This window comes from Opisthocomus hoazin, chromosome 16 (assembly GCF_030867145.1).
Source record: "Opisthocomus hoazin isolate bOpiHoa1 chromosome 16, bOpiHoa1.hap1, whole genome shotgun sequence".
Taxonomy (NCBI): Eukaryota; Metazoa; Chordata; class Aves; order Opisthocomiformes; family Opisthocomidae; genus Opisthocomus; species Opisthocomus hoazin.
In genome coordinates, this window is record NC_134429.1 from 18,101,981 (window position 1) to 18,125,824 (window position 23,844).

The 23,844-nt window shown below is 58.4% G+C and overlaps 1 protein-coding gene across 3 annotated transcripts; it reads left to right on the plus strand.

Moving 5' to 3' along the window:
* The first annotated feature begins 99 nt into the window (after nucleotides 1–99).
* KLHL17 (kelch like family member 17) lies at nucleotides 100–23,844 on the plus strand. Of its 3 annotated transcripts, none has more exons than XM_075437369.1 (12): nucleotides 100–159; nucleotides 11,275–11,528; nucleotides 11,945–12,066; nucleotides 12,537–12,758; nucleotides 13,789–13,905; nucleotides 15,360–15,573; nucleotides 15,665–15,809; nucleotides 16,735–16,902; nucleotides 17,261–17,349; nucleotides 18,443–18,516; nucleotides 19,371–19,552; nucleotides 20,166–23,844. In XM_075437369.1, the coding sequence occupies exons 2-12, from the start codon at nucleotides 11,318–11,320 to the stop codon at nucleotides 20,392–20,394; spliced, it is 1,773 nt and encodes a 590-aa protein (XP_075293484.1). In that variant the 5' UTR covers nucleotides 100–159; nucleotides 11,275–11,317; the 3' UTR covers nucleotides 20,395–23,844. The 3 variants fall into 3 exon arrangements, with proteins under 3 accessions (XP_075293484.1, XP_075293485.1, XP_075293483.1); XM_075437370.1 differs by lacking the exon at nucleotides 100–159 and adding an exon at nucleotides 8,162–8,272; XM_075437368.1 differs by lacking the exon at nucleotides 100–159 and having other exon boundaries at nucleotides 10,078–11,528.

Here is a 23,844-nt window from a genome sequence, read left to right on the forward strand (position 1 = left end):
GCGGGGCGGGGAGGCCCCGCCCCTGCCCAGCCCAGGCCCCGCCCCCTCCCGGCGCTCCCCCCCCCATCCCCCGGGTCCGGCGGCCGGGCCGCGGGCTGCCTCGGCGGGGCGGCTGCCACGCGCGTCCGCGGCCCCCGCAGGACGGGCCCCCGGGCCCCGGTAAGCGCGCGGCGGGGCGGGGCGGGGCGAGCTCCCCTTCCCACGTGCGCGGCGGAATTTAACGGCGGGGAAGAGGGGGGGGGAAGCGCACCGGCGACCCCCTCCCCCCCCCCCCCCCCCCCCGGGCAGCCCCGTCCCCGCGGCGGGGGGATCCCGGGGGAGGAAGGGAGGGAGCCCCGTCCCGGTGCGTGGCCCGCCCGCGGCCCGCCCCGTCTCCCCGCCGCCGGTCGCGGTGCGGGAGGTAGCGGCGTCCCGCAGCATCCCGCGGGCCGGGGGCCGTCGCCGCGCCGGAGCCGTGAGTACCACCGGGGCACAGCCCTGCCGCCGCCCCCCCTCTCCCTCCCCGGGCCCGGGGCGGCCGGGGGGGGGGTTACCGGGCGCCCCGGTGACCTCGGCATCCCGGTGCGGCCGGCAGCGTTCCCGTGGTTTCTCCCTCCCCGCGGCCGAGGCGCAGCCCGCAGCCCCCGGAGCCTCTGCGGGGTGCTGGGGCGCGGGGAGCCCCGCAGAGCGGGTCTGCCGTTGCGGTTTGGCTTTGCCCTGGGTGGGAGCGCGGGGGGGGCTGCTCGGGGGCCGGGGGGCAGCTGAAGGGCACGGGGAGAAGCGTTGCCTCGGGTTTGCTGGGGTCTTGGGGGGGGGGTGGGAAGGAGCAGGAGGCAGCTTTTTATCGGGCCTCTGCGGTGAGCGTTGGGGCAGGGGGCTCTCCTGGAGCTCCAGCATCTCCTTGGAGGTGGTCGTGAGGAGCTGGGTTGGTTCTGGTGGCCGAGCAAACACCTCGGAGCAGGTGCCAGCCCCGGGACCTCAGCTGCTCTACAGCAAGGGAGAGATGCAGCGGCCGGGGGGCTGGCCCCGCTCCGCGCATCAGTACGCGACCACCGACCGCTGGACCAGGCTTTTCCACCAAGCTAGGAACCTGCAGGAACGGCGGCCTTGCTTTTGTGGGGTCTCTTTGTAGAGGAAGCCTGCTCTCCTTCGACTTTGTCTGGTGGGCACTGCCCTGCGGCGCTCCCCGTTGCTGGAGACCTCAAGGAGGGAGGTTGGTTCTGGAGTGATTCAGCAACACGTGGACGTTGGGGTGCTTTGGGTGCTGGCAGTCTCCGGGTGCGCTACGCTGGTGCAGGTAACTTCTCGACCCCAGGCCAGGGCACAGCTGAAACGACCCTCAGAGAGCTGCCGCCCCGTTTCGGTACGGGCGGTCCGAAGGCAGGAGCTGCGTTGGAGGGTGGGAGGAGGGATGGGGCCTCCGCAACAGATTTTGGGGTGTCTGTCTGCTAGTGTTTTGCACCAGGAGGTGCTGGTTTGTTACGAGTTCACTGCTGTGTGGCTCACGAATGCTTCAACGTACGATAGCCTTTTGGTTATGATCGCTACAGCCAAGCAATCATCTCTGTGCGATCTCTTCCCTCTGCACACCAAGTTTCACAGAATCACAGAATGTTCAGGGTTGGAAGGGACCTCTGGGGGTCACCCAGTCCAACCCTCCTGCCGAAGCAGGGTCACCTACAGTAGGCTACACAGGACCTTGTCCAGGCGGGTCTTGAATATCTCCAGAGAAGGAGACTCCACAGCCTCCCTGGGCAGCCTGTTCTAGGGCTCCGTCACCCTCAGAGGGAAGAAGTTCTTCCTCATGTTCAGACGGAACTTCCTGTGCCTCAGTTTGTGCCCGTTGCCCCTTGTCCTGTCGCTGGGCACCACTGAAAAGAGCTTGGCCCCATCCTCCTGACCCCCACCCTTCAGATATTTATAAGCATTTATTAGGTCCCCTCGCAGCTTTCTCTTCCCCAGGCTGAACAAGCCCAGCTCCCTCGGCCTCTCCTCGTAGGAGAGATGCTCCAGTCCCCTCACCATCCTTGTAGCCCTCCGCTGGACTCTCTCCAGTAGCTCTTCATCTTTCTCTCCTGACCCGTGAAGATCTGCTGGAAATACTTTATTCAGCCTAGCAGTGAGTAAGACTCTCGGGGATCTTGGGTGTAAAGATTGTGGGTGTAAAGATGTTTCCTTCCTGAGGACTGACTGGTTCATGAATCCCAGCAAACAGCATCTAATTCAGAGCGGACCGGGAGCTGGCAGCCATGGTAGTCACCTGCTCTCTTGACTTGACAGCCTAGGATTCAAATGGAGTCGCACCTTCGTATCTTGGATAGCTGGGATGGTCATAGAATCATAGAATCATAGAAAGTTTTGGGTCGGAAGGAACCCCTAGAGGTCATCTAGTCCAACCCCCCCGCAGCGAGCAGGGACACCGCTAACTAGATCAGGTTGCTCAGAGCTCTGTCCAACCTGGTCTTGAATGTTTCCAGGGATGGGGCCTCCACTACCTCTCTGGGCAACCCGTTCCAGTGTTTCACCACCCTCATTGTAAAGAATTTCTTCCTTATATCCAGCCTAAACCTCCCCTGTTTTAGTTTAAAACCATCACCCCTCGTCCTGTCACTGCTGTCTCTACTAAACAGATTGTCCCCATCTTTCCTATGGGCTCCCTTTAAGTACTGAAAGGCTGCAATCAGGTCTCCCCGCAGCCTTCTCTTCTCCAGGCTGAACAAGCCCAACTCTCTCAGCCTGTCCTCATAGGAGAGGTGCTCCAGCCCTCGGATCATTTTTGTAGCCCTCCTTTGGACCCGCTCCAACAGTTCCATGTCCTTCTTGTGCTGAGGGCAAGAGGTCCCTTGAGCCTTCTGTCAGCTGAGGTCAGCTTGGTGAGGGTGGCAATGGAAGCTCTTTGCTCTGCCAGCCCGTCTGGTGGCCATCCGCCCTTGCTGTCATCAGCATCATCAGTCTGGGTCTCTGAAGGTGGGGTGGCGTGTGGAAATCGAGGCAGGCGTGCTCTGAAGACTGGAGATCTGCTGGGGAGACAGTTGTGGGTCCTGGTCTTGCTTTGCTGCATTTCAGGCCCAGCAGCTCAAAAATGGAACGGCCACGCTGAAGTCTCAGTGCGGGCTTCTGTACTTTCTCGGGTGCTGGAGCCTTGCCTCCAAACCCTGAGGCAAGCTGGACTTGGTAGCAAGAGGGGCTTCAGCCTTTCTGCCTGGCCTGCTAGAACCAGCTGCAAACCACGCCGCCTCCTCTAAGGGATGTGACTCCTCAAGGACAGGAATTCGAGCTCCTTCAGCTGAAATTCCCAGGGTCTGGGACCCGCTGGCCTTGGCAGGCCCCCAGCGTACCAGCAAGCTCAAGGCCATTATGTCACATGCTCCTCATAGCTCAGTTTTTATGTACATGGTGCCTCCAAGAAGATGTGAGGGAATTCTCTTGATTGTTTTCTGGCTTGAAAACAGGCTCCCGCTGCTCCACAGTGCGAAGCACGGAGCTTGTTCGGAAGGGGGAATGCAGATCTGCTGACCCGCGCTGCGATGGAGGCTGGCAGGAGGCTTCGCAAGCTGCCCGCGGACGTGGCGTGGGCCGAGCAGCCTCTGCGAGAGGGACGAGGCCAGGGCGCAGCTGGTGACCCGCACTGGTGACCTCGCGGTTCGGAGAGCCGCTCGTGGGCAGTGCTTCACCGGGCAGCGACATCGTTCCCGGGCTGATCCATCTGTAGAAGATCCACGTGCCCGTTTGCAGCCAGCAGACCCAAATCACAGAATCACAGAATGGTAGGGGTTGGAAGGGACCTCTGTGGGTCATCTAGTCCAACCCTAAATGCTTTTTGCTTCTTTCCTGGTCTGCTGCTGGAGCTGCTGGGCCATGCTGCCTCGTGTCACGGAGTCAACTTTCCCTTTAGAAGCCAAGCGGTAGCTCGTGCTGAGTCTCACCGGATTCATCGCTCTCGTCTGACGTCAGGGAGTTGTTGCCGAGCGGTAACGGCCCATTCTGAACTGGCCCACTGCCACCTACTCGAGACACCATCACCTTGCACGGCGGGCAGGTGTTGGGCACGATTCCTTGTTCAGTAGCTGCTGGCTGAGGATGCTGCAGGGAGGCAGCTCCTGGGCAAGCCCAGCAGCCGGGAATCTTGAGACCCTCTGACACGGGCTGCCTCCAGTGACCCGAGCGCTCTCGTCTTTCTTGTTTACCTGTCTGAAAAATGAGTTGGGGACAGAGATGTCTGTCACGGAGGAGGCTGCAGGGAGATCAGGAATCCCACGGGGATGGATAGTGCAGCTGAAGCTGTTAACTGTCGCTCTGCTGCCTGCAGAGGAGACTTGCTTGATGCCTATGTGTAGGGGTTCAGCACTGCTTGTGCCATAAAAGAGCACTGGATGTGACAGTAGCTCCTCTCCTGTGTCTGCTGGGGGACACTGGGAAGGGGGAATTAGGACATGACCTACATTTCCAGTCCTTGGCAGAGGCGAAGGGCTCCTTTCGCTTAGATTTTGGTGTGCTTTGTGCTGGGCTGTAGGAACTGCTGTCTAATCCCAGTGCAGCTGGAGACCTGCACATTTTGCTGAGCATCTCAAGGCATGAATTAGTTTCCATGTATTTTTCTCCTTAACCTGGGAATTCGGCAGCCCCAAACCTATGTGGGTCCTGACTCTTACAACCAGTTACTTAAAGTGACCCAAATGTTAGCACAGATGGCTCTAAATCCCTCAGCCGCAGAGCCCCGTTTGGAGCTGCTGTGATCCCCTGCGTGCAAAACACTGAAGGCAAAAGCTGAATTTGAAGATGTCTGCGGGAAGAGCCTGTGCAAAGTGTGCCTGAGAGAGGGAGAAGACTTTGTACCCAGGCGCTGGGCGGGCTGGACACGCTTTATCTCTTTGAGGTGTGGGAATGTCCCAGTGCAGGCACTGAGGCTCTGCCTTGCGCTCCCTCCTCCCTCAGCTCGAGCGCTCCTTAGCGTGAGCTGGGGTGGCTGAGAGCAACTTTGAGCTGAGTTTCCAAAGAAAACTCCCCAGGAGCAATGGGGAGAGAAAATTTAGTTAGAAAAGACCTCCAGCCTTCTGCGTGCACCTGAGCCGACTGATTGCAGCCCGCTGGGTTGCTGGAAGAGGCTGAGTAGGGCAATGTGCTGCGTGCCCTTCGTCGCCCGCAGCCAGCACCGTCTCTGGGCTGTAGAGCTGGCGACCGTGTGCAGTTATCCCCCGTCCTCCCCACCCCCTTGCAAAGGCTCCACATCCTCGCTGGCAGCTTGTCACTTCTCTGCAGATGTCTAGACAGGAGGATTCGGTGCGTGTCAGTTGTGCCTAATTCATTAAAAAAAAAAACCAAAACAACCCCAAACCCTACGGAGAGCTGGGGATTCTCGGTCCTGCAGACTCAGCGCTGTCTGCCGTGCCCCGTGCTAGCTCGGAGCAGATGGATTCCACCGATCGCAGGGGTGGCACACGCCTCGCTCTCCCGTCCGTAGCAGGGGAATAGAAGGCAGACGTGTGGTCAGGGGCCGTGCTGGCAGCGGGAACAGGAGAGAGAGGAGAGGAGGTGGAGAGAAGTGTTTGGGGCTGAGGTACGTGCTCCAAACCTCTCCTGGCAGCTCACCCCGGTCGTGCGTTCCTGGCGTGCTCATGTCCTCCACCGTGTCTGTCGGGAGCGAGGTGTCCAAGTCTTCGATCTGGCTGTCTGAAACTGCCAGCTTCCTAATTCTCCTGTCCCTCCTGCCACCTCTGAAGGCAGAGCTGGGGCCGGGAATGACAGCTCCGCTTGCCGCGTTACGTCACGCTTCCATGGGTGTTTGCAGTCCTGACCTCCGTACGGGTGCGGCTGTAAATCCGCCAGCCCAGCAGCGATGCCTGGACCTGCAGTTCGCTCGCTGCTCCGGAACTGCTCGGTCCCTCTGCTTCCTCCCGGTCCCTGGCTCTTCTAGGCTGAACACACAGTTAATCTTATATTAAAAACACTGTGTGAGCTGCTGCACGCTGGCAGTGCCTGTTTGAATTCCCTGGATGCAGGGGAGGTGTTACAGGGGCTGAGAAGGGACCGAACCCCAAAGCGCTGTATTGAGAGAACGGAGTTTTCTGTCTGTATCGGTGGTGCTCGTGGGACAGGTCCTGGTGGGGACAACTGCCTGGATTTAGTGCCTTTGCGTCTGAGTCCTGGGCATGCACCACTGGATGATTTCCAACCCTCTTTGGTTGTATTTCTTGTGGGAAGGGAGCAGGAAAGGTAGGAATGCAATATATTTTGTCGTGGGCAGTGCCGGGCCCCCTGAACAAAGCAAGAATTTGGGCCATCCAAGTTAGCGGTGTGAGGGCAGGTAGCGTATATCTGCTGCAGCTTCTGAAAACAGCCCTGGTGTCTTGGAGATGCCTACTGCAAGGGGATTACTGCTGTGAAAACACTGCTGGTTGTCTGGTCGTTGAAAGCTGGGTTTTAGACGCGGGCTTCAGAGCTGTGGACAGGGTTCATTAAAAGGGATAGCTCAGCCAAATTAACGAGGCTGCCACAAAACGAGAAGGAAGGGGAAAATTTGCAGGCCTGCAGCGTGCTCAGCTGCATCTCCGGCTGCTGGTGTGAGCTGTGTGAGCGGCCTTACTCTGCAACAGCACAACGGCAGCTGTTGTTACTGCCGGCTCAGCTGCCTGCGTCCCTGGGCTCTGGAAGGGGAGGAACAGAACACGGGAGCACATCTTCCTCCCAGCCCTGCTCCCAGGAGGACGGGAGCAGCTTGTGCTTGTGCGGACACCCACGCAGCTGGGCAGGGGCTTGCTTGTGCCCCCCTAGGCTGCCCTGACCTTTAATGTGTATTTTGCGATTCAGTCCTTTGGGGGAGCGCTGAATTGCAGGGGGCTGCTTACTGGCAAATAGCCTGTCACTCCTCTGAGAGGGGTTAAAAATAAGAATTCTGATTTCTGGTGTAGGGGAGGTGGAGCTGCACTCGTAAGCAGTGATTCCTCCCTCTGACTCCAATGTCAAGCTCCTTCTCCCCCAGGGCTCCGTGCTGTGGCTCTGCCCCGGGGTGAGTTTCGCTGTGCTGTTGTGGAGGGCACTGCTTTGGCTTCCCGGCTCGGAATGGAGACCTGAAGCTGCTGGGCACAACAGAGTAGCGCTGCCAGCAGCCCCGTCCTGCCTGGGGACAGAGCTGGAGGAGGACAGAGGCAAAAAAAGGACATCTTGCCTGGGAGGTGGATCCCCGATACCAAGGAAGGGGGGGAACCACTCCGCTGAAAGGGAAACTGGCAACATGGTGCCACCTCATTGACCAAGCTGCCCTCTGCCCGGTGAGTGCCAGCGAGGACTTCATGTCTGATCCAGAAGGTCCAACGGCAGCACTTCCATGGGAGACGCAGTGCTGCGCACAGACCAGGGCTTTGCAGCTGATCGACCAGAAGAGCGGTACTGGGATATCAGCACAGGGATGGGGCACGCGTGGAAGTGGCGGATTCAAGCATGATTGTATGTCAGGCCTTAGGGCACGTCAGGCCTTAGGGTAGGGGATGTCACCTTGTCCACAGCAAGGCTCGTCCCCAGCGTCTGACCAGCTGCACAGGATGTGTCTCTGCAGTCTCCGGGCTAGCCTGGCAGACACAAAATCTCCATCCAGGCTGGCAACAAAAAGCCATTCTCCAGGGCCTTCCTGGGGAAGGGGCAGGCTCCGGACTTCTCCCTGGAGGATACTCCGTTCCCTGTTCGTTGCTCGGCACGCTTCTTTTCACTCTCGGCAAAATATGGTTTTTTGTGCGGAGAGAACAGACCTCCCTTTGGGCAGGGATCATTTGCATTAATTAACAGAGCTGTTATGCATGGCCACGCTCTGTCGCATAGGAGCCAAACAAACGCTGCCTTCTTTTTTTTTGTCATAACCTAAGAGTTATTACAAGTCAGCCACCGCATCCGTTATAGCTGATGCGTAGCACGTGTGCTCGTGCTGCTGCACGCTCCACAGAAGTGGGCTTGTGTTCGCTTCCCCCCGCTGCAGCTCCGGACACGGCGTTACTGTCTCTTGTGGCCCAGGCACTGTTCCCTATTAATTACGTCTTAGCAGCGCCCGTGGGTGTTGATTTCCTGGGAATGAAGTTTTAGATGGAAATAAGGAATATTTAGTGCTGCCAGTGAGGCTGAGAGTTCAGGCACGGGGAGCGGCGCAGGCAGCAGTGCCCTTTTCCTTTCTCCCTACTGATCATATTCTGACCCGTTAAAGCAAAAGGTGGGGACAAGTCATTGCGGAGCGGAGGGGACACGGGGAAGCGGGACCGAAGGGGCTGTGCCCGCCGCAGACCTTAGACCAGCGCTGCCTGCGCTTCAGGTTGGTGACCTTTTCCCGGGGTGGTCGGTGGGTGAGCGGCTCTCCAGGGGAGGGATCGCTGAGGCTGTAGCGAAAAACCACCGAGCAGAGCTGGTCCGGGCTGCCCGTGGGTCAGGCCAGCTGTGGGCTGTCCCCTGGTGCGGGGATGCTCTCGGCTGGGGTGGTCTCTCCCCCCGGTCCTGCTCGGTCGTGTCGGAGGCTGAGCGGCACGGGGTGGTGTAGCTCGGGGGGCTGCGCAGCGGCGTGGGCGAGGGGGTACCGGTGGTGTTTCGGTCGAGCTCTTCCGAGCTCTGAGGAGCGTGCCAGCCCTCGCCGGTGACAGCGGGGTGGTGTGGGTGGAGAGGGGAGTGTGCAGTAGCTGGTCTCTACCTCTTGGCCAGGGAATCGTTGCAAGGAAAGATAATGTCACCCTTGTCACTCTCTGCGTTTGTACTTGCCCAGAGTGTGCAATGACTCAGTGGCAGGGCTGGGAAGAGCGCCCAGCGCTTCCGACCCGCTTTGGAAATGCGTTTGATTACTGCGATGCCAACGCGTCGGCTACAGCAGCCTGGAGTCTGTTGTGCCTCTGTGCCTCCCCCCCGGTGCTACCCCGCGCCTGGCCGGGGTGGGAAGCCTTTCCTCACCGGTCTCCGAGAGCACAAGGAGCACCAGTCCCATCATTCCGCTGCTCTTCTTGTCCCCCCTGGGTCCTCCCGCTGCTGTGGAGCCGGGAGCTCCTGTCCCTTGCTACCAGCGCCCAGGAGAGGCGAGTGCTTGCAATTAGGGCTGGGGCATGACTTCAATACTGATGGGGAGAAGTACGCTCAGCAGCGCGTTAAAAAGATAAACCAGCTCGAGCGGATCAGGAGAAACCTCAGGCTTGCAGCTAGGGAGGGGGATGAAGGCAGGCCAGCACTGTCTGCTCTCTGCCGCTAAACCAGGTCCGGCAAAGGAGCTCTTGAGGCCGGGTAGAGGTGCTCAGAATTATAAACCACCATAGTGTGGACATCTCTCATCCAGCGGCGTGCCCGCGGGTGGATGAACACGCTGAGGGTGTCCTGGGGACATTGCAGCTTTCTGAAAAGCTCAGCCGAGGGGTGTGGGAGGCGAAGGCCAGTTAACTCGTGGGCTCTTCTTCCTCATCAAACGCAGAACAGCATCCCACTCTCGTTACTGGAAAGCATCAACAGGCGTTGCCTTTGTTGTGTGGCCGTGAGTCTTCCCCGCTGACAGCGAGATGAGGAATCTCGCATCACGCGGGATGATGCAAATGGAAGAGGGCACTGCAGGCTTCTCTCCTGCTTAGGGAAGATGTTTATTCATCTCTTTTTCCTCCCTCAGACTCTAGTACACGATACAATTGCTATTTAAAAGCGAATAGATGGCTGCGCTCGTGGCTGAGCAGGCACAGCGTGGTGGGTTTCTATTTTTAGGCTGGCGACGTGTGGGTGTCGTGGGGAGCGCAGAGGCTGAGGGGATCCTCTCGCCGCAGGGATGCGGGGGCAGGCGCACGAGTGCAGCGCGCGGGCTGTTTTCTTTCTCCAAGCTGTCTTTTTCTCCTGCTCCCTCCCCCTTCTTCCTGCTGCTGCTCAGTCATTCTCTCTTCACCCCCCCACCTTTCCTTCGGGTGCTGCCGGCAGGGAGACAGTCAAACGCTGTTTGAAACACCGTGAGCAGCCTAGGTGCAGACAGGCTGGAAAGAGAAAACATCTTTGCAGAAATAAATGACCTTACTCCTTGAGTGGGGAATTTTTTGTTTTCTATGAGCGGGTCGAGTTTATAGTCCTGCTCGCTGCCTGGGCTGTCCCAGATTGTGTGGAAGGGCTGTCCCACGCCATGCTCCCTGCTGTGTATGTTCAGACCAAGTTCTGCATCGGGTCCCAGTCAGCATCTCTGGTCTTTGCTGTCTGACCCTCCCGCCAGCCTCATCAAACCAAAACTGCCTGAAGTTCAAAGTTACCCCTTGCAGGACAGCCAGGGGCGCATCCAGGGCTGCTTCCAGGGAGATCCAGGAGCTCTGCTTTGCCCGGGCTGCCTGCTGGGCTCGCGCAGGGTGGGAGACTGCGGTGCTGGAGCAGGGCTGTTTGGTGCAGCCTTGAGGCTGCAGGGAGGCTGGATGTGGCTGGGTGGAGGACACTGGAGGGGAGCAGAAATCGGGAGGTTAAAGTGCGTGTTTCGTGTTCCCTAACTGACCAGCTGGGAATGCCCGACCGCACTCCGAAAAGAGGCCTGAAATATAAAATGTCAGGAAGAGTCGAACCCCCCGTGCGCAGGATTCTGTACTGGGACTGCAGAGCTCTGTGCTGCAGTTGCCTTTGCCCTCTGCCTCATCCTCCTGAATCGTGTGGACATGACAGACACAGCAGCTCTCTGAGCTGACCTTCTGAAGGCTGGTGCATGCATTGCACAGCTCCTAGCGTCTGCTGGAAGCTGGAAGGGAACAGCCACCACTTGAAGAGCTTTGGTCCTTAACATCACCTGTGCCTTTTAGGATGTGGGATTCCCTGGTTATTTTTTGTTTAGGCTGAGCAGGCTTGTCATGTTCGCTGTCTCTAGTGGTCTGTTTAAGCTGTGTTTGATCAAGGCAGGACTGGCATGCCCTGGTGAGGCTTCCAAGATCAACGCTTCTGCTGATACTGCATGGAGAGGCACCTTGTTAGGCTGATTTGGAGGTGGTGCAACTTCAAGGAAAGCCGGTGTGAGTGCGTGGATTGTAGGGCAGTACCCTTCTGAAGGCAGGCTAGGGGGATATCAATACAAGCATGAACCCAGCTGGGAAGCAGGGAGCGTCACAGAGCAGAGCAGAGTCTTAGCATCGCGTTACTTGTGTTCTTCCAGGGACCGTCTCCTCCTCATCGCTGCTTTATGAGCAGGGTGATGTTTCCCTGGCAGGGGTTGGTTAGTCGAGAGCTGTTCCTGCACAGGGTCTTTGACCAGTGGCAGGTATACTTGGGGACCATGGGGATTGTCTGGGGCTAGAACTGTTCCTGTCCGGGTAATGCTTTGGTTTTCCCCCATGTCAGCGCCGCTGAGCGAGGAGAGCTCGCCCATCTACCCCCCGCAGCCATGGAAGGAGGCGTGCAGCTCCTCAACCGCGACGGCCACAGCATCTCGCACAACTCCAAGCGGCACTACCACGACGCCTTCGTGTGCATGAACCGCATGCGGCAGCGCGGGCTGCTCTGCGACATCGTGCTCCACGTGGGCACCAAGGAGATCAAGGCCCACAAGGTGGTGCTGGCGTCCTGCAGCCCCTACTTCCACGCCATGTTCACAAGCAAGTAGCGTCTTCTCATCCCCACGGCCCGGGTCTCCCCGCTCTTCGAACCCTCTCCTCCCTGCAAGCCCCTTCCTTTACTGTCCTGCTCCCTCTTCTCACTGCCCTCCCCTATGGAAATATGGTGCCTGTGTATCAAATCTATGAGCAAGTGGGGCAATATTCCTCCTCATTTGGCTCCCTTCCATGAAGCCTTGTGCCCCTAACGCCCTGCCCAGGTATCTTAATGCCCATCCTGCAGGCATGGACCCCATTCCTTAAACTATACTGCTGCTTCTCCTTTCTAAGAGGTGGGCCAGAGACTTTCCTGGGCTGTGGCAATGGATGCGGCTTGTTCCATACATGGTCAAGTCTTCCTGCGGGGAACCGTTCCTGCTGTGGGTCTATGTTCATGTCTGGTGTCTGTGTTGCCCCAGATGAGATGAGTGAGAGCCGCCAGACCCACGTGACGCTGCACGACATTGACCCCCAGGCCCTGGAGCAGCTGGTGCAGTACGCTTACACGGCGGAGATTGTGGTGGGCGAGGGGAATGTGCAGGTAGGAGCTTCCCCCCAAATCTCTCTTCCCCACAGAACCCTTCTATACAAGGCTTACCTCCTGGGGGTCTTCTCTCCCTCTGCTCAGCGCTTCCAGCTGTTGTTCGGTGGTGGCACCCGCATCTGGCAGCGGTCAGGGAGTTCGTCTGCTCCCCTGCACCCAGAGGTGCGGCTCCTGCGACTGCTGTGGCCGGGAATGGCTCCTCGGAGCACTGTGCGATGGCCAGGTCTAGTCCTGAGCATCTGCCCGTCTCCTGCCATTTCCTGGCCCTGTGGGGAGTTGCGGGTGTCCTTCTCAGCTCTGCTTTAGCTTAGTCCTGTTGGGAGCAAAGAATGCTTTGTCTTCTATGTGCTTGTGTGCTGGAAGGTGCTCAGTGAGCCCGTTCTGTTGTTGACTTGCAGTGGGACAGGGGTGAAAATGGTTTCCTTGCCCTGGAAACTCTCTTTTCCCCCATTCTTTTCCACTGCCAGACACTTCTTCCTGCTGCCAGCCTGCTTCAGCTCAATGGTGTGCGGGATGCTTGCTGCAAGTTCCTACTCAGCCAGCTCGACCCGTCCAACTGCCTGGGGATCCGGGGTTTTGCTGACACGCACTCGTGCAGCGACCTCCTCAAGTCTGCGCACAAGTATGTCCTCCAACACTTCGTGGAGGTGTCCAAGACAGAGGAGTTCATGTTGCTGCCTCTTAAACAGGTGAGGCCCTGATGGGAGTGTGAAGGTTCACGTGTGCCAAGGCTTTTCGTGCTGGGTCCTGGCAGGCACAGTCTGTGTGTCAAAAGCCCAAAGAACCTGAACTCAGGGGACAGGGTTTGGCAGGGGAACGTACCCAGATTCTGTGCTTTGGTCCTCTCTGCTCCATGGAGACACAATACATGGAAGAGTGCTGTCAGAGAGCGAGCTTAATCCCCTGTGGAATAGGGATGGGAGGGTAGCACGGAGGATAATTGCTGTCGCTGGTGCTTGTGGTGGAAAACACCGCTCTCTTTCTGGGAGCACAGGCCAAGGAATAAGTCCTGGCTGTTGAATTCAGAGCTCAGCTAATGTTTCCTGCTGCTCTTCATGTGATGCTGTATGGCCCGTGGCCCATCACTGCCTGCAGGCTGCCGTGCAGTGCCCTGGCCAGCAGACGTGCCCAGTCCTTGCTCTGCATCACCCAGCCCTGTGTGGTCCCTCACCAGGATGCAGACACCTTGCTTCGTCCGTTCTCGGGGCGGTGGGGTGCGTGGCAGTGAGGGGAGGGTCCGTATCTCCACCCGCTCCAGCTCCATAGTCCTTGGCAGGTGAAGTGAGGGTGCTGGGAACAGCCAGGGCCCTTGGCTCTATCCCAAGAAATACTGAAGGGGTGCACGAAAGCAGAGTCGTCTGCCTGGTCTCACTGATGTTGACTGGAAGTGTCCGGCATTGCAGCAGCTTCAGACGCAGAATGGGGGGGACACGAGCCAAGGAGCATGATCCAGGGCAGAGCCGTCTCCACACCAGTGCTGCGAGGAGAGGAGAGGCACAGCTGTACCCGCCTGGTCTGAGGGACCCGGTTGCCCTTTGGATCCTTCTGCACCAGCCAGAGACAGTAGCTGTGTGTCCCTCCACCTCCAGCATCTACAGGAGGCAGGGGCTCTGCCTCTGGCAGTGCTCTTCTGCTGGGCCAGCCACCTGGGTGCATCAATGTCTCCTTTCCTCCCAGACCATACCAACCGACACTTGCCCTTTCCACCCCGCTCCGCAGGTGCTGGACCTCATTTCTAGTGACAGCCTGAATGTGCCATCAGAGGAGGAGGTGTACCGGGCTGTGCTCAGCTGGGTCAAACATGACGTGGACAGCAGAAGGCAGCATGTCCCCAGGGTGAGTCTGCTGGGGAAGGTGGCCTGCTTCTACCCACCATCTCCAAGTGCCTGGTCTGGGTGGACACGTGGCTGAAGGATGCTGCAGGGTGCCCACAGGGCAGGGACAGCAGGTCCCTGCCACACCACTTCCAGTCCAAGCATGGATGAGGGTGTTGCTGAGAGAGTTCAGCAGTGCTCTAGAGGCTGTTGGTGCCTCCAGCAGCTCCGGCCTCCTGTCGTTTCTCGCTTTTAGGCTTCCAGGCAGGCAGCGGGTGGGAGCGGTGGGAGGAAGCATCCCTAGGTGTCCTCCCAAAAGCTGGGACTGGGATGAGGAAGACTCTGTCTGAGGGTTTCCCCTGGATTTCCACCTACCCCGGGGGTTGACCCTAGAGAAGTTCTGTCTCCATCTTTGCTGGCTGTTTGCGCTCAGACATCGCTCCGTGGGCAATGCGGGCGTGCTGGGCGGGAGTGGTGCTGCCTGGGCTCTGCAGCCCCGTGCCCCAGCAGGGGATCGTTGCTTGTGGCAGGAGCACTGGAAGAGGACGTGGGTACTGGCAGAGGGCAGGGTGGGGGTCCGGGCTGGCTGTCAGGGCCAGGCTGAGGGCTCCCGGCTCTGCAGAGACGTCGAGGCTGAATTGCTGCACGTGCTTCGGTGCCCTCTGTCCTGTCCTGCCAAGCGAGCAGGGTGGCATCTCCAGGTGGAGTCAGCCTTGCCAGAATCCCCGGGGCTTGTGGGGAGATGTGGGGACAGCGCTGGGATGAACCCGTCCCGCCGTGCTGATGGGGGTGTGACTCAGAATCACAGAATCACAGACTGGTAGGGGTTGGCAGGGACCTCTGTGGGTCACCCAGCCCAACCCCCTGCCCAAGCAGGGTCACCCAGAGCAGGCTGCACAGCACCGCGTCCAGGCGGGGCTGGAATATCTCCAGAGAAGGAGACTCCACAGCCTCCCTGGGCAGCCTGGGCCAGGGCTCCGTCACCCTCAGAGGGAAGAAGTTCTTCCTCATGTTCAGACAGAACTTCCTCTGCTTCAGTTTGTGCCCATTGCCCCTTGTCTTGTCACTGGGCACCACTGGAAAGAGTCTGGCCCCGTCCTCCTGACACCCACCCTGCAGATATTTGTAAGCATTTATTAGGTCCCCTCTCAGCCTTCTCTTCTTCAGGCTGAACAAGCCCAGCTCCCTCAGCCTCTCCTCATAGGAGAGATGCTCCAGTCCCCTCATCATCCTCGTAGCCCTGCGCTGGACTCTCTCCAGTAGCTCCTCATCTTTCTTGAAGTGGGGAGCCCAGAACTGGACACAGTACTCCAGATGAGGCCTCACTAGGGCAGTGTAGAGGGGAAGGAGAACCTCCCTGACCTGCTGGCCACACTCCTCCTCATGCACCCCAGGATCCCATCAGCTTTCTTGGCAGCCAGGGCACGCTGCTGGCTCATGGTCAACCTGTCGTCCACCAGACTCCTCTCCCCTCAGCTCATGAAGTGCGTGCGGCTGCCCCTGCTGAGCCGGGACTTCCTGATGAGCAACGTGGACACGGAGCTGCTGGTGCGGCATCACTCCGAGTGCAAGGACCTGCTGATCGAAGCCCTCAAGTACCACCTCATGCCGGAGCAGAGAGGGGTCCTCAGCAACAGCCGGACGCGGCCGCGGCGCTGCGAGGGGGCCAGCACCGTGCTCTTCGCCGTGGGTAAGGTCCCCGCCACGCGTGCACGTGCGCGCAGACCCCTTCCCGGCGCCGCGGGACTGCCCTTTGCCCTCTTTGCCGTCCCCGTGCGCAGGTGGGGGGAGCCTGTTCGCCATCCACGGGGACTGCGAGGCGTATGACACGCGGACGGACCGGTGGCACATGGTGGCCTCCATGTCGACGCGCAGGGCCAGAGTGGGCGTCGCTGCCATTGGGAACAAGCTGTACGCTGTGGGCGGGTAAGGAGGGCGCGGGAGCCGTGCGCGGGGAGCTGGCAGCCTCGGAGCAGAGCCGGCGGCGAGAGCGGCGCGGAGCTGCTGGGGGAGAGGCAGATGGTAGGATGAGAGGAAACGGCCGCAGGTTGCGTCAGGGGAGGTTCAGGCTGGATATTAGGAAAAATTTCTTTACTGTAAGAGTGGTCAGGCGTTGGGACAGGCTGCCCGGGGCAGTGGTGGAGTCCCCATCCCTGGAGGGGCTCAAAAAGCGTGTAGATGTGGCACTTGGGGACATGGTTTAGCAGGCATGGTGGGGATGGGTGGATGGCTGGACTTGATGATCTTAGAGGTCTTTTCCAGCCTTGATGGTTCTATGATTGTATGGCCAGCAGAGCCTCCCAGATGAAGCATCCCGGTATCTGTGGGCTACTAATGGCAGGAGCAGCAGCTGGAAACTACTTCCCTGCCCTTGCAGTTCCGAGCAGTGAATTTGCTAGCTCGCTGGTGGGGGCTACGTCCCGGGCTTGCTCTGTTCCCTCCCGTTTCCCTGTGCTGCAGGCTGTTGAATCACAGAATGGTAGGGGTTGGAAGGGACCTCTGTGGGTCATCTAGTCCAACCCTCCTGCCGAAGCCTGCTAACTCCCCAGCCCACCTCCGCCCCAGCGTACTGGGCCCCCCGAGACCTGCCTTCCTCGCACACCTCCCAGAAGAGCTCAGCTCAGGGCTCCGTGCTTTCAGGAGGGGCTTTAGTGCGCTCTGGCTTGAGGAGGCTGGGCGGGGAGGAGAGAGGAGGGACGCTGACAGGGACCCAAGGCAGGCTGTGCCGTCTAGGCTCTTGGTCGGCTCCAGAGCTGTAGGACCAGCCCACTGCCTCCCCTGCAACTCTTCCCAGCTGCAAGCTTCTGCAGGCTTCCCAACTCTTACGTGTTCTCCCTTTTTCTCCCTACAGCTACGATGGGACCTCTGATTTGGCCACAGTGGAGTCCTATGATCCTGTCACCAATTCCTGGCAACCTGAGGTGTCCATGGGCACCAGGAGGAGCTGCCTGGGTGTAGCAGCGCTTCACGGGCTTCTCTATGCTGCTGGGGGGTATGATGGGGCCTCGTGCCTGAACAGGTAGGGGATGGCCGTGCTACAGGCTCCTCCACTGCTCTTGCATGCACTGTCCTTGGAGCTGGGTGCTGGGGAGCCCACAGGGCCACCTCCCGGCAGACGGGCTGGCCCCAGAGTAGATGTCTTGCAATCCAGCTCTGTCTTCCAGTGTCTTTGGCCCAGGCAAAGTTTCTTCAGGGGAAAACCCCATTTTGTAGCCCCCTGCCACAAGAGAACACAGCATTTGTCAGTTCTTCCCTCCATTTTCCCTGTCTATTCCCAAGCTTCCTCGGGAGCTGCCCCTGCGAGCCTGTGTCAAAGAGCTTTGGCCTGGGCTTTGCCAGTGTCACACCTTATGTTCCTGTGTCCCTGCCTGCTGCAGCGCAGAGCGGTACGACCCTCTGACGGGCACCTGGACGTCCATCGCTGCCATGAGCACCAGGAGACGCTACGTCCGGGTGGCCACGCTAGGTGGGTGACGGCTCGAGGACCCGACTGATTTCTGTGTAGACTGTCTCTTGCATTTCTTGTGGTTCCTTTTGGTGTTCTTCTGTTCTAGTTCCTGCCCCTTCTTCCTGGATTCCCTAGCCGTGAATCTGGGTAGCCCAGCCATTCCTCTGCTGTGTCCTGGCATGCTCCCTGCCTCTGCCCTTCTCCTCAGTCTCCCTAGTAATTGGATTTCATCACATTCTGGAGACAACTGCTGAGGGGACCCACAACTCGTTCCTCAACTCCTTTGTGCCCCTGCTACTTTGGAGCAAGTGGGCTGGCTGTGGATGGTCGCCTGTGCCTAGAAAGGAGGAGACAACCTTATTACTCCTGCATTATGAAAGCAGGATGGTCCTTTTACTGATGATCCAAGCAGTAGTGCAGGGCCAGAACTGTCTCAGCCAGGGGAGTCACAACATTGGGTGCAATGCTGTGGTGTCTCCTGACTCCATTGGATGAGTTCTGTCCTGAAGGAGGGTGCAGCGTGAGAACTGGCCACTTCATCACGCAGTGCAGCTATGGGGTTAATGCCAGCACCACTCTCCACCCTAGCTGGGGATGCCAGGGTAGCACGCTGCTCCTCACCATCCCCAGAGCTGCTGTGCGGTGTCCCCATGGTGCCTCTCCCCTGCCTTCTTCTCTGCTTTCAGCTCCGGTGCTGACTCAGAGGTTCCCTCCTCTCCATCACCAGGTCGCAGTCTCTGCCTGCCACAGCCTTTATTGGCGTTCCCCTGCTCCAGCCTCCCCTGCTAAAAATAACCCGGTGCTCTGGCGGGGAGCACTTGCAGCTCCCATAACGAGGAGGTCAAGAAGCGGCAGGCGAACGAGCTCTTTGGGAAGCTTGCAGCGCGGCAGAGAAATTGCCTGATGAATATTTCACGATGCTCCGTGCTGCAGAAAGAGGGGGGGGCTGGGGGAGGGCTGCTGAGCGGAGCTCGGCTGCCTGGGGAGCGGGAGGCACTGCGGCTCGGCTGGTGCCGGTGTGGGCACCCTGTGCAAGAGCTGTGGGAGGCTGTGGTGGGAGCGGGGCCACGCTCTTCAGCTGACTCGTGCATGTGTGTGACTGTCTTTGCAGAAGGCAACCTCTATGCCGTTGGGGGATATGACAGCTCATCCCACTTAGCCACGGTGGAAAAGTATGAGCCCCAGGTAAATGTAAGAGAGAGCATCCCTGGTAACCCTTTTGCTTGTCCCCTTCTGATGGGTGCCAGCAAGGGTCCTGCAGAAAGCTGAGGGCCACATGGGTTGCTGGAGAACTTAGCAGACAGGGAGAGATCAGCTAGAGGTGGTCTCTTAACAAACCACTGTCATAGCTTAGGATGTGACCGCTTCCCAGCAATGTATTGCGGCGGCAGTGGAGCAGAAGGTGTGCCCACACGCGCCTGGGCAGCACAGAGCTGCCTGCCTCCTGCCTCCTTGGAGACTCCAGCCACCACGCGTGACCATGAGATGGAGCGGGTATCGGCCCCCGCTCCGGCTCTACTGCAGGGGCAGAGTATCTTGGGTCTTTTGGCTCAAAATGAGCCAAAGCTCATCCATTCAGGCTCTGAGAAATCTCTTTGAGATTTTCAACCACCAGAACACTGTCTGTCCCCGTTGCCTGTAGGCCAGTTCAAGTTCTCTAGGAAGAGCAGTTCTTGTCCATGCCTTGAGCTGTTTCCCAGCTTCCAGCCGAGGTCCTTGCTGCGTGCACATCCAGAGTGGTTAGCAGGGATGGTGGCAGGCTGGGGACGTGTGTTGGGCCTGGGGTCTCACAGCTCTGTTAGAGCAGGCTGGATCACCGCAAAAAGATCAAAGAGAAGGTCCTGGGGTTTTTTTCATGAGCTGTAAAGCCAAGGTCGTGACTTGTACAGATTTGGCATAGATACAGCTCGACCCCTGTGACTGGTGATGTCAGGATCTGTGTGGTTGGAGCGGGACGAATGTCAGAGCACTGCTTTGGCAGGGGTACGTGGAAAACGGCTTGTACCTCTGGCTCACGAACAGACATTGCCTCCTCGCAGGTCAACACCTGGACGCCCATTGCCAACATGCTGAGCCGCCGGAGCAGCGCAGGAGTGGCTGTGCTGGAGGGGATGCTCTACGTGGCTGGCGGCAACGATGGGACCAGCTGCCTTAACTCCGTCGAACGCTACAACCCCAAAACCAACACGTGGGAGAGCGTGGCGCCCATGAACATCCGTAGGTAAGGAGCTCTGCCCCGGCCACACTCCCGAGCTGCCGGGGAGCCTCAGCTGCTGCGGTCAGGAACGGGGACGACTGCAAACCGTGAAATATAACCGTGAAATATAACCTGTGCCCTGGAGCCTGGCTAACGCTGGGGCTGGCCGGCTCTGTGCTGCCAGCACTGCTGCCGGGCGAGGGGTGGGTGCGTGTGCGCCGGGAGGGCAGAGCCGGGACGTTCCGCAGCAGGCGCTTTCTGCAGAGGGATTTATTCTCAGCAGTCGGTGTGGCCGTAAAGAACCGTGGGGTGTAGCTGGCTGAGGCCGCGCAGGAGGTGTTGCTGGGCTGCGGGAGGATGTAAGGCTTGGAAGTGCAAGGATTTCAGGCTGCTGGGTGGCACTTCTCCGGTGGGAGGAGGGTATCGGAGCGAAGGGGAGGGTCTGAGGCTCTGTACTGCGCTCTGCCACTGTTTGAGCCCCGGTTGTTCATTTTCACTGGGCATGTGTGAGGCTGGGCACTCCCTTTTGCGGGTGGCAGAGCTCTGGCCAGTCCATCTGAGGGGCTGAGCTCCCCTGCACCCCACGTATGCTGTGTTCGAGCCTCACACCCCTGTGGTCTCTGCATGGTCGTTCCAGGAGCACCCACGACCTGGTGGCCATGGATGGGTGGCTGTACGCAGTGGGTGGCAACGACGGGAGCTCCAGCCTGAACTCCATCGAGAAGTACAACCCCCGTACCAACAAGTGGGTAGCAGCCTCGTGCATGTTCACGCGCCGGAGCAGCGTCGGGGTGGCCGTGTTGGAACTCCTCAACTTCCCGCCCCCGTCCTCGCCCACCCTGTCGGTGTCTTCGACGAGCCTTTGACAAAGAATCAAGACCTACCTTACCTCAAGGGGACAGGGGTGCCTGGCAGAGGGCTAGGCCAGCGTGGCCCGCCCCGCGGGGCAGCCGGTCTCTGTAGGAGGAGAGCGAAGGTACCGGCTGCTGCCTCCAGCCCCGGCACTCCCGTGAAGCCCCGGAGCCATCCCCACTCTTGGTGCACACATCGGATCAGCGCGACCGCAGCAGTTAGAAATGTGCTTCCTGGACGAGCACCCTCCTTCCCGAGGGCGAGCAGAGGGGATGCTCTCTGCTCCGTTCAGACCCATCTCACCGCTCACCCAAAGGGTGTATATTTTCTTTCGGGAGGGGAAACTTTAAACCATCGCTGCTTCTTGGGTTCACGTGATGCAGCCGGTGCCACACGTGCGAGCGCAGCCAGCCTCGGAGCTCCCAGGAGCCCTGTGGGGTGGCAGAGGTGGGCAGCACTCCTCCCGAGGGCACGGCTGAATGTGCAACCGCTCCTCTGAATGTCACTGTAGCCAAACTCTTCACCAAGCCTGTTGTGCACTGTTAAAGACTCTGAGGCCGCTGTATGGTTCTCAATGGTGTCTAATCGATGCCTTAAAATACACAAACAGAAGAAGCCCGGCTGAGGACAGGGCCTGGAGGAGGTGAGCTTTGGAGACAAAACTGGATGCAGCGTCCTGAACCCCCGCAGTGTTTCCAGTCACGGCTGGTCCCACCTCGCTCGCTGAGATCCCAGCTGACCGTTGCTCTGGGGAGTCCCCAGCCAGGCAGGGGAGCCGAGTGACCTTGTTTGCGTCCCCACCATTGCTGTCCCAGGTTCGAGTGGCTGGGCGGCCGCCTGCTCTCTGCACGTGGTCCTGGTTCACGGTTTGACTGGGAGCGGATCGGCCTGTTCGCTGTTCCCCTCTCTGCAAAGCAGATTCTGGGTTTGTGGAAAGGTATCGGTTCTTAAACAAGAACGGTCCAGCCTTCTAAATGAGAAGGATTGCCCGGTATTACTTTTTTGGGTGTTAATTTTTTTGCCTTTTTTTATTTGAATGCTAATATTTTAATTTTTAATGACTTCATATCCCTTTATTTTTTACACTATCCTGGTATTCCCCATCCCACCTGCTTTTAAGGCAGCAGAAGGGATGCAATTATTTTTCTCATTTGTTGACAAGATGATGACTGTGTCCTGGAAGACGTTCTCTATAGATGTGGGGGGGTTGTGTGTGTGTGTGTGAGATACTGTATGTACAGTGAAAACAGCATAGAAGGGACCATTTGCAATTAGCGACTCCGTGGCAATTAAGCAACCAATTTAATTAACGAAAGGTTGAATAATTACTACTGTAAGTCACAGGCCTGTCCTAGACCCACCTGTGCCATGGAACCTCTTGGGTGGCTTTTTCAACGCGTGTGCTGTAGGGTGTGTGTGTGAGCCTTGAGCTGAGACGAGTTATCAGGTGTTCTCCACATCGCAGAGGAACGACTCAACCTCTGGTACCTCAATAGTGTTCAGATGTAGCCTTGGAATATGGTCGAACTGTTTGGTTTCAGCTCATTCCTTTATCCTTTTTCCCCTGCTCCTTTTCATTTCGCATTTACAGAGTTCAGGTTTCACTCGTGGTGGTATTTGTTGGCCTAAATTTTCGAGTGGCTAGGGAAGGGATTTCTTCTTGTCTCTTTTCTTTGGGGGGAAAGGAGAGTTTGAGACGAGACAGGGCTCCCCAACTTCAGACAGTTTTTACGGTGATCTGGTTTCTCCTGGGCGGGTGCCTGCGTGCTTTGCAAGCCCACAAACAGTGCCTGACTTTGGACACCTGAAATTACCAGCAGCTTCTGAAAACCTGGGCTGCTTCTCCCCCCAGCCTCTCCCCAAGGACAGTGTGGGCTTCCCAGGCTGAGGAGGCCTTTTTGGCTTTTAGAACAGACTCTAAATCTGCTTTTCATTCCCCTCTCACTTGCCAAGCCTCTGCCACAGCTCGGCAGCTCTCCCATTGCTCTGTGTTGCAGAGGACCCTGCGAATGTCCAGGCTCTGCTCATGCTGGGTGCCTCTTGGACAGCGTGGCAGTAGGGCTGTGACTTAGCTAGGTCACAGGAATCTGCTTTGCTCAAAGTAATGATGGAATCAGTGAAGTCTGCTGTGTTGCCTGCGTGTGCCTACACGTGAGCGAGGTCTCCATCCTTTTCTTCTCATTCCTACAAGCAACATCAGGATTTTCGTCTTCTGCTGGACTCGAATCGACTGGCGCGTTCAAGGTGCTGCTGGCTGTAGGGTCTCCTTTGAGGGGGGGTCAGCCTAAAAGCCCCACGGCCATGTCAGATGTGAAAGGTGCTGCTGCTGAGCCTTGGCCTGACACGCCGAGGTCCTGCCGAAGTCGCTGTGCGAGGAATGGCGAAAGGCCAGCCAGCCTGCGGACGGCAGTGCTGTACGAGGAGGAGAAGGCAGTGCAGGGCCAGAGAGGGAGAAACAGGGCTGATTTCAAACAAGGAATGAGTCGTCGCAGCAGTGGCTCAGCGTCTGGTCCAGTGGGCTGCTGTAGCGCGAAGGGGAGCTGCTGCAGGTAGGCGAAACCGGAGGGGAAGCGAGCAGTTGTAGCAGGCTGAGGAGAATTTTTGTGCCGTGTGCCCTTGGCCCCAGTTGTGATCTTTAGCAATTCACACTACAAATGGCGTGCGATGCTGTCCTGCCTCTTGGGGACCAGGGAAACAGGTCACCTGCCCGCTGGGTCCTGAGCAATATCACCACCGAGCCTGTTCTGCAGAAACCTGGGGAGGAGGGAGCCTTTCGTGTCTCTGATGTACTAACTATGCAGGTGCTCACTGCTCTCCTGTAAAGGAGAAAGAAGGAAGGAAAGGGCAAAATAATTCCCCAGCATCTTGCGGGGGTCCGGAGCACCCCGACCCACACTGTGCGGACACGAGATGTCAGCATCTGCCCTGGGAGATCCCGGGGTGGAATTGCTTCTGGTGCTGCGCATCCCTTGCCGAGCAGGAGGCCTCGGAGGGGATGCGCGTCTGTGTCTGTCTGTCCGTGCGTAGTACCCTATCTGAGGGGAGGAGAGCTGTCAACTCTGTGTGGCTTCTCTGCCAGTTTTAGTTAGTGGCGTCTCACCCAAAATGTTGTTTGTGCGATTTCCCACGTGAGCTTTTCCCAGCGGAGGAGCGTCCCTGCGCGGGTGGCTCCGGGCTGTCTGTGTGTTGATGTGTTTCGCCCAGGGACCCCGGTGTCAGTCTGCAGCGAGACAGCCAGGCTAGGCAGAAGCCCTTGCCCCGTCGCGGGGGGAGCGGTTCGCTTAGCCTTACTGGTAGGCAGACCCGGTCTACTCCATGTCAAACCGTTGTCACTTTGATTTCTCTGTAAGTTATCTGACTTATTTATGTGGAACTCCGTTTCTCTGAATTTTTTGCACTACGTGGGATTGGGGAGGGGATACAAGCAATAGAAGCCAACATGTACAATAAAGACGTTTTCTTGA